The sequence below is a fragment of the Gnatocerus cornutus genome, chromosome 2 (assembly GCF_029298725.1).
Source record: "Gnatocerus cornutus isolate USDA-ARS CGAHR chromosome 2, icGnaCorn1.1, whole genome shotgun sequence".
Classification (NCBI taxonomy): domain Eukaryota; kingdom Metazoa; phylum Arthropoda; class Insecta; order Coleoptera; family Tenebrionidae; genus Gnatocerus; species Gnatocerus cornutus.
Genome location: NC_142234.1, coordinates 18,455,778 through 18,467,843, shown reverse-complemented (window position 1 = coordinate 18,467,843; position 12,066 = coordinate 18,455,778). Strand labels below are relative to the sequence as shown.

General features: G+C 37.2%; 2 protein-coding genes and 1 pseudogene across 10 annotated transcripts in view; 1 reads left to right on the top strand and 2 right to left on the bottom strand.

Annotated features, from left to right (window-relative positions):
* Positions 1–12,066, bottom strand: part of Liprin-gamma (liprin protein kazrin) — a 32,761-nt gene that overhangs the window by 8,957 nt on the left and 11,738 nt on the right. The gene's annotated exons all lie outside the window — the stretch shown is intronic.
* On the top strand, positions 9,309–10,819 carry LOC148179742 (uncharacterized). The gene is made up of 5 exons (XM_088029573.1): positions 9,309–9,359; positions 9,403–9,576; positions 9,643–10,222; positions 10,269–10,651; positions 10,703–10,819. The coding sequence occupies exons 1-5, from the start codon at positions 9,309–9,311 to the stop codon at positions 10,817–10,819; spliced, it is 1,305 nt and encodes a 434-aa protein (XP_087885699.1).
* On the bottom strand, positions 10,853–11,767 carry LOC148179741 (uncharacterized; annotated as a pseudogene).

Genomic DNA, 12,066 nt, shown 5'->3' with positions numbered 1-12,066 from the left:
TGAATCGAAGGAAAATTGACCCATTGTTGCAGGTTTTCTCAACATTGAAAATGCTCCGACTTGCACTTTGCATACCAATTTCGTTTCTTCCGATTACATTAAAGCGTTTACGAAAACATTTAAAATTCATAAAGATAACTCGGCTACCCCGTCGTACATATTGCATATTAAACAAATATTTATTCGGCGTCGGGGCGAAATTATATTAAAACTGTTTGTGAAATTAAAGTAATGGCTTTTGCGGCGGTAATTTAAAACAATTTTGACTGAAGCCCATTATTTTTAGGTTATTGTTTATCAAAATCGACTTATTTCCCCCTTTGAAGGAAACTTAAGCTCTCAGAGTCCTGCCTAACGGTATTAGTTACAGTATTTGAGATAAACCCGTGATTAATTATCCGAACTGTCCAACACATCAAACCAGCGCCATGCAAAACGAAGATTACCAAGTTAATCGGTTTATGCGGATACTTTCTTGAAAAAGCCTGCAATTTGTACAACTGCTTTAAAATTATGCTTTTATGAATATAGCGTGTAGTGCAGCTAAATACATCGGAAGCTATATTGTCCGTTTATCAATTATTTATCAAGACGGAAATTGGAACCGAATCGATTCAATATAAATAGACACTCATAACAGCCGTAAAAATGTTAATGCACCGATAAAACTTTAAATTGTTACATAAAGAAAGTTTTATTGAAAAATTACCATAACGCTTAAGTAACTATAAGATATTCCTGCTATTTAAAAATTTAAATTGATTCTGCAAGAACTTTGAAGCGCTGCGAGGAATAAAAACAAGACTATGGGGGATTTCGTTGTAGTTTCAAAGTGCCGGAATTTTCTGTACGAGGGATCGATATTTCCAATTAATTGTGGAGGCATTGATCATTTCAAACGCAGGTTTAAAAGTGTGCAAACATTTTCACCTCCTTTCTCCAATTATCCGGATTTCGGTTCTTGAAATTCTTAAAATTCTTAAATTTTTTTTTATTACTTATTGACACGATTACATTTTTACAATTTATTTTCAAACAAACATTGTCGTGGTAAGCAGCGAAATTGAAGAAAATATTAGCAAAAAAATTTTAAAACATGTTATGTGAAGAGAATAAACCTCCAAACCCCTGATTTTGGAGGTAAGCGAACAGAAATTTTTTTTGTGACAAATCTTGAATTTTGAATGTCAATTTTCAAGAAAAATTCTCAAATTTTTATGCGTAGAAATTTATATTTGTAAAAATTTGAGAAATAATGTGATCGTGTCAAACCGCCTTAAAACTATTTTCATTTTTCAGATCCTCATACGGTTGACAAAAAAAAAAGTAACTAATTTAAAAATCCTGTAGAAACAATTATGTAATGTACATAATACGATAGAAATCTAATAAGAAATTTAAAATCAAAGAAATTCAGATAATAAAATAAGAGATAAAAGACCAGAAAGGTATGAAGAAACTGAAAGATCTCATGACGCTGATGGACCTAGAAGATCTGAAAAAGCTTGCAAGAACTGAAAGTAGATAAATCTAAGAAATATGAGCAGTTAAGCATTTACCATTTAGCTGCTTCAAATTCTATACGTCTTCGAACTCTTTCGATAATTTCAACTGCTTCAAATTTTCGAAATCTTTGAATTCCACCCTCACTTAAAAACTCGCTACGTTTTCGATGTTCTACGTGTTTTACTCACTTCATTCCAACCGCGGCCGAAAGAGCTCAACACTTTTTTTAATCAATAATGTACATGCACGCAATTATCTTCTTCTGGATGAATACTCGTCTGGTGTTGACCTATTTATTCACAACTGGCTCTTATCTAGCCGCGTTTTGTTGAAGTATAGTTATTCCATATCGTTTTTAGCAGAGTTATAATTACTCTGAAATATAATAACTTTTAAGATCTCAGATTTTCGTCACGAGTTCGTACGATTGTCTTTCTTGTCTTTTGTTTGTTCTCCGTGGAATTCTCTTTGTTTGAAGGTTTGGCCTTTGCCTTTGTATCTTTGCTCTTTATTAACACTGTCTCCTAATCACATTTATTCATTTTATATATTTCTGACTGTTACTTTAAAACAAATTGTGACCTTTTTCTTAAGAACCAAGCCAATACACCGGTCATAAAAACACTATAAAACTACGTATAGTTTCCGCAGCCAAATAGTGATTTTATGACTTAATTGGGGTACTCACTACACAAAAGGTCTAAACCACCGCATTAGCTTATTCTTAAATCTTGTTATTTATGACCGGCCTCGGCAAAATTGACCACCGGGTCGTCACTACTTGAAGGTGGTAGTGAGAAGGGACAATGTTAAGAAAACACGGACACATTTTAAATCAAGGTTTATTTGAAGGCAAATTTTCTTCTCCTTTCTTTTCAGTTTCTTCGTCATCATTATGAAGATTTCTGGAAAACTTTGATTTTTTACCAGGTTGTCTTTAATAGAACTTGGTATTTTTATCCTGTCTAAAATGGTCCATCGTTTTTTAAAGAGCAACCAGGCAGAATATCCAAATTGTTTGAAAATTTAAAATGCACGCTGAAAATGTATTATTTTCCGAATCATCCATTGTTGACGAGCGTTTCGGAAGCAAGACTACACGTGTCCCCAAATCTTTAAACAACCCTGAGACGCCGATGAACCGGTGGTCAATTTTACCGAAGGCGGTCATAAATAACAAGATTTAAGAATAAGCTAATGCGATGGTTTAGACCTTTTGTGTAATGAGTACCCCAATTAAGTCATAAAATCACTATTTGGCTGCGGAAACTGTATCTGGTGAAAGACAATCCCAAGCTCCTACAGAACATAAATCAACCAAGACCCTGTTCATGGTTTCATCTATCTGTGGTACAAATAAAAAACATTGTATTACAAATTAAAACAGTCTTTCACGGAACAGCAATAAGAAAAACAAAACATGGATGGTATAATGCAAAAGCAGGCAAGAAACGTGTCCTCTCTAATTAACCAGACAAAACTTTGAGAAGAAAACTGCAATGTGGGCAAAAACCGCAACAATCTCGCTTGGGAAAACCCAACCCCGTTAGTTTAAATTTAAAAAAACGTTGTACAGTCAGCGTTCGTATTTTTAGAAAAAGAAACCTGTTGATGTAGCGATAATCAATACGTATGGAATCTGTTCATCCGTATAAATAACACTGCAACTTTGTAATATCCGCCTCGCAATTGAAATTGAAGCACGAGAATTCGGTCAATTTATTTTTTATTACCTTACTTTATTCTTATGACGTGACGCCCATAACGATTCCTGTTTCCGCCTCATCAAAATTCCATTACATTGTGACTCACATAATTTCTAGACACGGTCAGATGGCCACTAATGTTCACTGCTAAAATCTGCACTTTGTGGTACTACATATCACCTGCTGTCTGGCAAAACCGCAATGGTGGATGCGCCGAACAACGTTAGATTCTCGTATGAGATTTGAAAGACATTACGCGAAGCCTGCCGTCGAATTAAGTTAAGTAAAATTTTATCTTCGTTGTGCCCGAGTTTGTCGTTTAAAACAATAAATAAGCAAAGCGAATGCGAACAAACAGCTTCAGTTACATGTTGCTGAGCGCATTTGCATTTCGTTATGGGGCGACGCGGACGTGTCCTTTTTACCAATGAACCCTCGAACTATTAATGAAAAAGATCACGAAGGGTGGAGGTGGAGATGATTCATGTAACTCGCACATACTTGTGTCTTCGCCGGTGCTCTAAAAATGCTGTTGGATTAGAGTTAATGGAACCTCAGATGTATTTTTCAGTCATTAAGTGGTACGCCATTGCATGAGCGAGAGTTACGTCCTCTTTCTATAATCCTTTTTAAGCCTCCACTTTATTGTTACACCACGAAAAAAGTTTCTGCCGATTTTAAGAAAATTTAATCAACGCTATTAAGGAACAGTTTTAATGATGAATTTCATTAAAAACAGTTTCTTGGCGAGTTAAAACGTGACGTTCCAGATTACAATAGCGCTTCTCTTCGCCGCTTTTTGTCGTAAAAGAGGGGGAAATAATATGAGTAATAATTTAATTAGGGAGCGTGGAGAAGATACTCTTTCAAATACTCGGTAATTAAAAATGTGAACGGAAGCCAATTTACATTTACACCGATAAACAAGTAATTACATTTTGCTCGTGCTTGTTTTGTAAACGAGTTTCTGTCCCAAATAATCTAAATGACTTATTTAGACGCAAACAATCTTCTTTAATCTTGTTTACTTGAAAAAGTCCCAGTAAAATAAACCGAAATCATCCGCAACGTCCCCGTTGAGACCTGGAACACTTTCTGGAATGTTTCTGGATATTAAAAAGTCCCGTTCAAACGCAAAACTTATTAATGACTTGAGAATACTTTTCCAGAATAATTACCAAATAATGCCCGCCACCTCTACACGACATTCATTTCATCAACGCAGCGATCAAAAGTGGGAATGAAAGCACATGTTCCTTGCGTTTACCGCAGTTTTATCTTTCGTTTTTTTGCGACACTTCACATGGAATAGTTCTGAATAGCGTGGAAAGTTAAAATAAATAATATTGCAGTTTTAGAGAAAAAGTGGTTGGTTGACAGTCATGAATTTTTCTACTCGTTCTGCATGGAATATTTGACGGCGCTGTTTAAAGAAGTGGCGTGCATGCTGTTAACTGAGTGCTGTGATATTAATTAAAAAATCATTTTTGAAGCTTTGAAAGTTTGTGTTGAATGAGGGATTTTATTTGAACGCGCGATTATTTGCTCTGTAGTGAATTGGAGTGATACTGAAAATTAAAATTTATTATTGCATTTCCTGCAAAATTTGTGGTCTGACTGAAAGTGATAGTCATAAAATCGAACATTAGAAATCTGAGTTAAATTTAATACCGGAAATCTGAGCTAGAAAACAAATTAAAAACGGACAACTCAGAAAGTGAAAATTTATAATGTCTAAACCTAATTTTTAAAAGATGGTTAAGCTGGAAAATAAACATTTTGTCTGATAGAAAAAGAGATTTAGGATTAAAATGAGGGTTCCATAAAAAAAATTGAAAATCCTAAATTAAAGAAACGTGAATTTTGAGCTTGACTTCAAAATCTGAAAATCCAAAAGTCGAGTTTTCAGAAGCCATTAAATTTTTTCTGAAAGCAAAAAATTTTCAATTTAGAAACTTAAAGAGCGATTCTGTGCGACTAGAAGAGAAAGTCGACCGCCTGGAAAATCAAAACAAAACCATAAAAATTCTAAACAAGTAATTTGACAATGTTAAGAAGAAACCTAATTTCTCTGAAATTATGACAGTTAAAAAAAAGCGGTTTACATATCCTGAAATCAAAAAATCATTTTTTCAATTTACATTTCTGTGTATATTTATTCCAAACAAAGGAAGGAGAAAAATCTTTAAGCTTGGAATTGAAGCAATTGGGAAACCCGAAACTGTTTTTACAATTTGTACCAAAGCAGCTACGGTTATAAATATGAATTTTAACCGCTTAACTGCCTAATTTATTAGTATTTAATAATTCATAAAATATATTGAAATATGCGCCCGATAGAGGCAATAAACTAGAAATATGAATTAGCTCTGCAGCAGGGCTCCAGTCATCAATAAAACAAACAATATTCTCTGAACCTCCACTGCGTTAATAAACAATAAACCATCATTATAAACTCTAATTCAAATCAAAGAGTGAAGTCTTCACTTTAATCTCCATCAATTTATTTGCCCCCTGAAATGATCAATGGGATCATTTTGAGTAATTTCAGCAGCGTCGACGAAGCATCAACATAAATTAAACCGCCTTACTGAAAACATTGTGTTTGTGTAAACCCAAACATGACTAGTAAACATTGTGAGTGTAATCATCATGTCAAAGCGGATTTGATGGTTTGGACGAGTAGAACAGATTGTAATATAATATTAGATGTTAAAGGCACTGACTTGAATTTATTTGTAAAGTTCGCAGTTCATGCCTGGGATAAATGACAACGACACTCCTCCCCGGACAAAGAAAAAGGAAACTTTGCCAGTCTATCCATTCTGTGCTACATTAGGTTCACGTAAAACGCAGATGTCGCCCTGTATATCCTGGCCGGTCCTAAATTCACGGTAGTAAACGTGCAGTTCCTTGCCAAAATTCTATTATTTCGTTTTTCCCTGTCCGGGTAAACATGTTTGCGCCAATACAGCTCTGAATCGATAAAAAAACAAGGCCTAACTAACTAGTATCTGCCGTAAACAATTAATTGTGGAGAACAAAGCACTCGAACTTGACGAAATGAACATCCTCCATTGTCAAATAGTTCTCAGTTTAGTGATAACGAGGTATTTATCATAGGAGAAAAGGTCTGGCATATCTTTATGCATTAACAAAGCTCAGATGCTTTTGTCCCGTATTTAGGTCACAAGCTCTCCCTCTTCGCACATCTTCTAAATGGCTGGAATATTTCGTTGTACTCGAACGCGACAATTTTCTCCACCGAGTATGTTTGGAAAACGTGCAAAGCGGGAAACTGATAAGCGCCACAATGCTGCAGTCACGGACTTAATAGCGTCAAAAAACGGATTTTCTCCCAACGGGAAAGCGGATTGAATAAAATTCATAAGGGTATAGGAGAATTGGGCGTGGACGGAATAACAAGAATGGATTGATTGTTGAAACGGAGGATTAACACTTTTTTAAAAATACCCAGTTATCGTTGAATTTTTTGCTGAAGTAAGCGCTCCCCCGGCGCAATTAGCACAAACGTGACTGGATTTGAGTGAGTCTCTAATTGTTTCGATAAGAGTTATCAATAGGGTGCGCAGGTACGCATGAGTCATGCTTGTAAATATTGAAGCTCGCTGTTTAAACAACAAATCGAATTTGGGTAATCATATTGTGAGGGGGAGACGGAAATGTTGCCTTTGGGGTTAGCAGGTGGTTGTTCTCATAAAAGGGGAGGCAGACGTAGCAATTCCCTTACATGAGCACCCTCAAGCTCAACTTATGAGCAGGGAGTTCCATAGCACCGCCATTACACCTGAAAGGTGATGCAACGAATAAATAAACAGGGAAACTGAATTCAGAAGAGCTCCTCATTAATTCGTAATCGACCAATAAACAATACCTCAGCAGACCAAGAGAACAGAGCTGCTGTTGCTTAAATACTTAATATGTACTCCTCTCGCGAGCTCGAGGGGTCGAAATTAAGAACATCAATCTGAAGAAGAAAAGTTACCTGTTTGATTCCAGCTTGGGGGGCATGACTCAAAAACGATACTCAAATTAAACGGGCGATTAACGGAGTTCTTGTCGCGAAACTTTCGTGCTAATCCCACAAAAGAAGTTAGTGAAGCGAAAATGATAAATCATAACCATCACAGAGATCCTCACAATGCGACATACGATAATCCCGGGGATCAGCCTGTTTATATTACTCAACAATCATAACTGCCGCAGGATTGTGATCTTGGAATTAACCCTCCAATCCCCGTGATGGAAAATATTTACAATGACAAAACATTTTTCAGGAAATGGAAATGTTTACCCGTCTCGGTGGAATCGCTTTTTGCAACAAAGAAAAACGAGGGATGATAAATTTTTAATTGTTTATTTCGTCCGGACGTGGAGAGATAAATTTATGATTATGTCGTTACTTGGATTTGTTGCTTCAAACAAAGACGGTTTAATAATACCGTATTGATTACACGTCGTATTATATGCAATAAGCTTCAGAGAGGATAGAAATTAAGCGAAGAATTCCTGCCTCAACAGTAAATTCAACTAATGCAATAAGAAACAAATAGATGCCTACGCAGTGTCAACAATCGTGCAAGCAACCTTATCGATTTTCTTGTTAGGGAGCGATAGCAACTTGTTAGTATTCGTACAGCTTCGTACTTTACGATCTAGAAATTTGAACAACAGGATTCTCTGAAGGCTTTGGTCGATAACATTACCACGTTACCATAGAAAGTTATCGCAAATGATGATCTTGACACTCCTCCGCAATCCCACGAAAATCGACAAATATGGAAATCGCTGGAAGAAGTAAGAAGTTAACCGAATAAGTAGATCTGTCTTTGAGCATACAGAAGCAAGAGAAACGACCGCTCCAACTCGAGCCATCCATAAGACGTGTACAGGTGCTAAAGCTGTTAAAGCAGTTTAAAACTCTGAAAAAAGTATTCTGAGGACAAAGAGGGTGGATCAGAAATTTGAGCACGTATTTTCGCCCTGGAGGCTTCATCTAGTCAGGAAATGTGTCGAACTCAGTAAAATTAAAATATGACCAAAGCTCTGTGAGTTTAATTAAAACGGATGGGATTGCTCCTTGAAATAAATCTTTTAAACTCGTTAAAGCTTGAGTCTGAGAATTTTCATATTTCAAGCAAAAGCGTTATGAGGTTGAGGTAGTTACTGCATTGTCACCGTTTTTGATAACTTCATGACAATTCCAAAGTGACAGTGTGAGGTAAACGCAATAAATCTCCTCTGAAAGCGTTTTAAAAGAAATGATTCCGTGCTAACGTTTGAATAAATCGATAAAGTTGGCATTTGTACAGCTTGGATTAAGCTTTCTTCCCCGCAAAGAAGCCATGAATGTATAATCGCGCGAAATTCCCGTGTTAAACATGGGCAGCTTTCGTTTTCCATCCTGATCTAATTATGGGAATTTTAATGAAATTGAACAGGCTAATGAAGAACAAGTTATAAAAGAGTCCCCGTTAATAGATTGTTTAGAACGAACTTCACATTCATTATGCACCGAACTTCCTCTTTAAATAGAAATTACTCCAATAATTCCAGCCGTTAAGTTCCTCCACTTTTTCTTAATTGCGCAGAGAAGGGTAGTTCGAGTTCAACATGTAATTTATTTCTCGTAGTTGCAAACATTTCTCTCCGAATTCCAGCACTTGGTTATTGATCCTCACAGCTTTATCGCAGGCAAAAACAACCACCTCGGAGAATATAATTTTTATACTTCCGAGCAAATTTCGTGACTATTCACGCCGTTAAAAACTATCATTACAGATCGTATTTTATGCCAGAATCGATATCCAACACGAAGTAACGCCGTTAATTAATATGTGGTATGAGCGTTCAGGATCTGCTCAACTTTGCTGTAATAGAATTTTAGGTAAAGGTGGCGCACCGGGGCAAATTTTGCACGTAATTGCTTTAGGGTGATTACAGCGAAATTCGAACAAACTACCCAATTATCAAACCATCGCTTTCCAAATAAATGAAGCGAGTCATTTGACGATGACATGTCAAATCGAAAAATTTAAGTTTCTAGTTTAAACTCTTTTAGGAAAACCAGTGAAAATGTCTAGTGTTAAAAGTTCTTGCAGCAACCTCCAGTTCGTCAACACGAAGGTGAGAAGTAAATTCGGTCAAAACGAAGCTAACTTTAGTTTAGTCTCACGTCAGCAACGACCCGGATCAAACATTTCCCACCCTCCAAGTCGTATTAGAGGAGAAAAATAGGGTCATCGACAAGCTGAAGAAGCAAGTCCACAATCAAAGGATCCAACTCGAGTTCTATATCAAGAAGGAAATGAACAGTCCCTTGATGGTGGAGTTCGCAAAGACGGTAAATTTTTCATGTCAAAACATGCAAACTATGCTGGAAACTGCAGTTGGTTGAATCTCGTTTTAGTGCTTGCCCGAGCTGACGGACGACAACATGACGGTGGCCCTCGCGATGAACAAATTTTACAGAGAATTAGGAATGAAGAGTCGCATTATGGACCTCTACGACCGCATTTGCCACATAGCTGGACGAACGAACTGTATAATTCAGACGCAGGAAGTCATTTTGAATGAGATCATTACCAACATGCGTCAATACATGAAGCCCAGCGAATTAAAAAAGTTCTTGGGAAACTTCGACATTAACACAAACTACATTGAAGTGTTTAATAGTTTACTGGACACGACTCTCAGTCTGAAAAACTCTATGAACAGCTTCAGAAATTGTTGCGACAGGTTAATTAACACCGAAGAAAAACGAAACGAGATAGTGGAACAAGTTTACTCGCTTCCTCAGGAAGAGCGCACTATTTGTAACTACCTACTCAACATCCAAATGGAGAAATTCGAACTGGAGAACCTCCTCAAGCAAATTTCAAAGAAGCGAAAGCAGCAGGATTCGGTCGTGGACGAGATCGATGTCATCGAAAACAACCTGCAGGTCCTCCACGAAAACTTTGATAACCTCCAGGAAGAAGATGAAACCGGTTTGATTTCATCCTTTAATTTACTCAATTTAATAAAACTCTTCAGATTACTGCGTCACGAAAATGTTGGAGAAAGTTTACGCTCAAGCAATGTCGCTCCTGGCTCTGTCTCGGGAACAACGGGAAAAGTATAATAAAGAAATCGAGCAAGTGAAGGAAGAAAACGAGAAACTCCGGGAAATTATCCGCCACATTGATAACAGAGCCGGCGCGAAATTCGTATCTGCTGACTTCAACGACATCGAAAAATTGCATAACGTTATCAAGAAAACCATCAGCGAAGCTCGCAAGTTTGAAAAATCGAAAACTGAGGAGCTCAAACAGAAATCACACGAATGCGACCTCCTCAAGAAGAAGTTAAGCGAAGTGGTCCTGCAGAAAAAACAGCTACAGAATTTGCTGGATACAGAGGGTTCAGAAGTGGCTGAGGTAATCTATTTTGATCCCAAGCAATAAAATCTAGCAACTGAAGCTTCGTAGTTTTTTTTTGAGGGTGACCGTCACGATAGCGGTTTTTCGGTGGGAAGTACCAAGACGTCGACTCCGAGGAGCAAGCTCTCCTTCAAGCACCAAGACCAAGTACAAAGTGCGAAGTGAATTTAATAATTTCGTGTATTGGAAACATTAAAATTACGTGTACATATTGTTGCTTGCCTTCATTGCGCCGGAGCTTTTGGTAAGCTGAAGAACATCACTTCTCGAATAAAATGTAAAAGCATCTAAAATAGAATTAAAAAAGCGGGTTGGTGTCACCGAACTGTTACCATATTGAGTGCTCTGATCAATTTTCATCGTGGATTTCTTCGGACAGGTTAGTCTCCTTATCAAATTGGCATTTCCTACAATCACTCCACACCAGAAAGCTCCCGCGATCCAGAAGATGCACGTAGTAAACCGCGCTTGGGTTGGTATTTTCAAAGCTAAGGGTTGTCCTGGTGGTTCAAACTCGCACAATTTCAAACGCTGAGTTTGACTCCAATCACTCCTACAGTCCCAGAAGTTGTTATCAGCAATGAGCGTAAAAGTCTCGTTTTCCAGCTTTTCCACCAAACTCGGCGGTAAAGAGCGGAGATGATTATTAGAAATGTCAACAAAAGTCAGTTGGGAAAAACGACCCACATCGAAACCGTCAAAACTGGTCAATCTGTTGAAAGAGACAACGAGTTTCCGTAAATTGCTGCGAGATCGAAAGATGTTCGAATTTAACTTTGTAATCAAATTCCTCGTCAAATTCAGTTCTCGCAAATATGGCAAATCGTAAAATGCTTTTTCTGCGACGAAATAAACTTTCGAGTTTATTATATTCAACCGTTCCAGATTCTGGTACTTGTTAAAAGTTTCTCGTTTTATCTCCAACAAGTTGTTATTGGCGACGTCCAATTCCTTAACATTTTCATTGCTAATATTGAGAAGTTCATCAGCTCCGAATCGATATCTGCTCGAATAAATCCTGCAAATTTCACATGACATTGCCGATGAAGGAAAATCAATTACCGCTCACCCATCAAAACACAGCATGGTGACGAAGAATTCGAAATATTGCATCGTTTGATGAGCCCCCTAATATTGTGCTTGAATGTCACGTTCGATTTAAGCCAATTTGATTTTTTGTTTCACTGATTTTTCCGTTTAATCGCATCCAAACAACGAATGATAGCCTCAAGGGCGTTTCCGAAAAAATTTGTTTATCAGCGTTGGACACATGAATACGCCGGAAAAGCTTTTTGGTGGATTTATCGGAAACCGCAACAAAAGAATTTTCAACGAAAGTTGCCTCGTCAACATCCACTGAAAACTTTTAAATTGAATACTGACCTGTGAACCCTGTAGCTCGGCCCTGATAG

What these genes read in the sequence shown, in the direction of transcription:
- LOC148179742 (XM_088029573.1), top strand. Translation starts at nt 9,309, where the DNA reads ATGTCTAGTGTTAAAAGTTCTTGCAGCAACCTCCAGTTCGTCAACACG. An exon ending in TCCAGTTCGTCAACACGAAG is followed by an intron (nt 9,360 to 9,402) that starts GTGAGAAGTAAA and finishes ACTTTAGTTTAG; the next exon opens with TCTCACGTCAGCAACGACCC. An exon ending in TGGTGGAGTTCGCAAAGACG is followed by an intron (nt 9,577 to 9,642) that starts GTAAATTTTTCA and finishes ATCTCGTTTTAG; the next exon opens with TGCTTGCCCGAGCTGACGGA.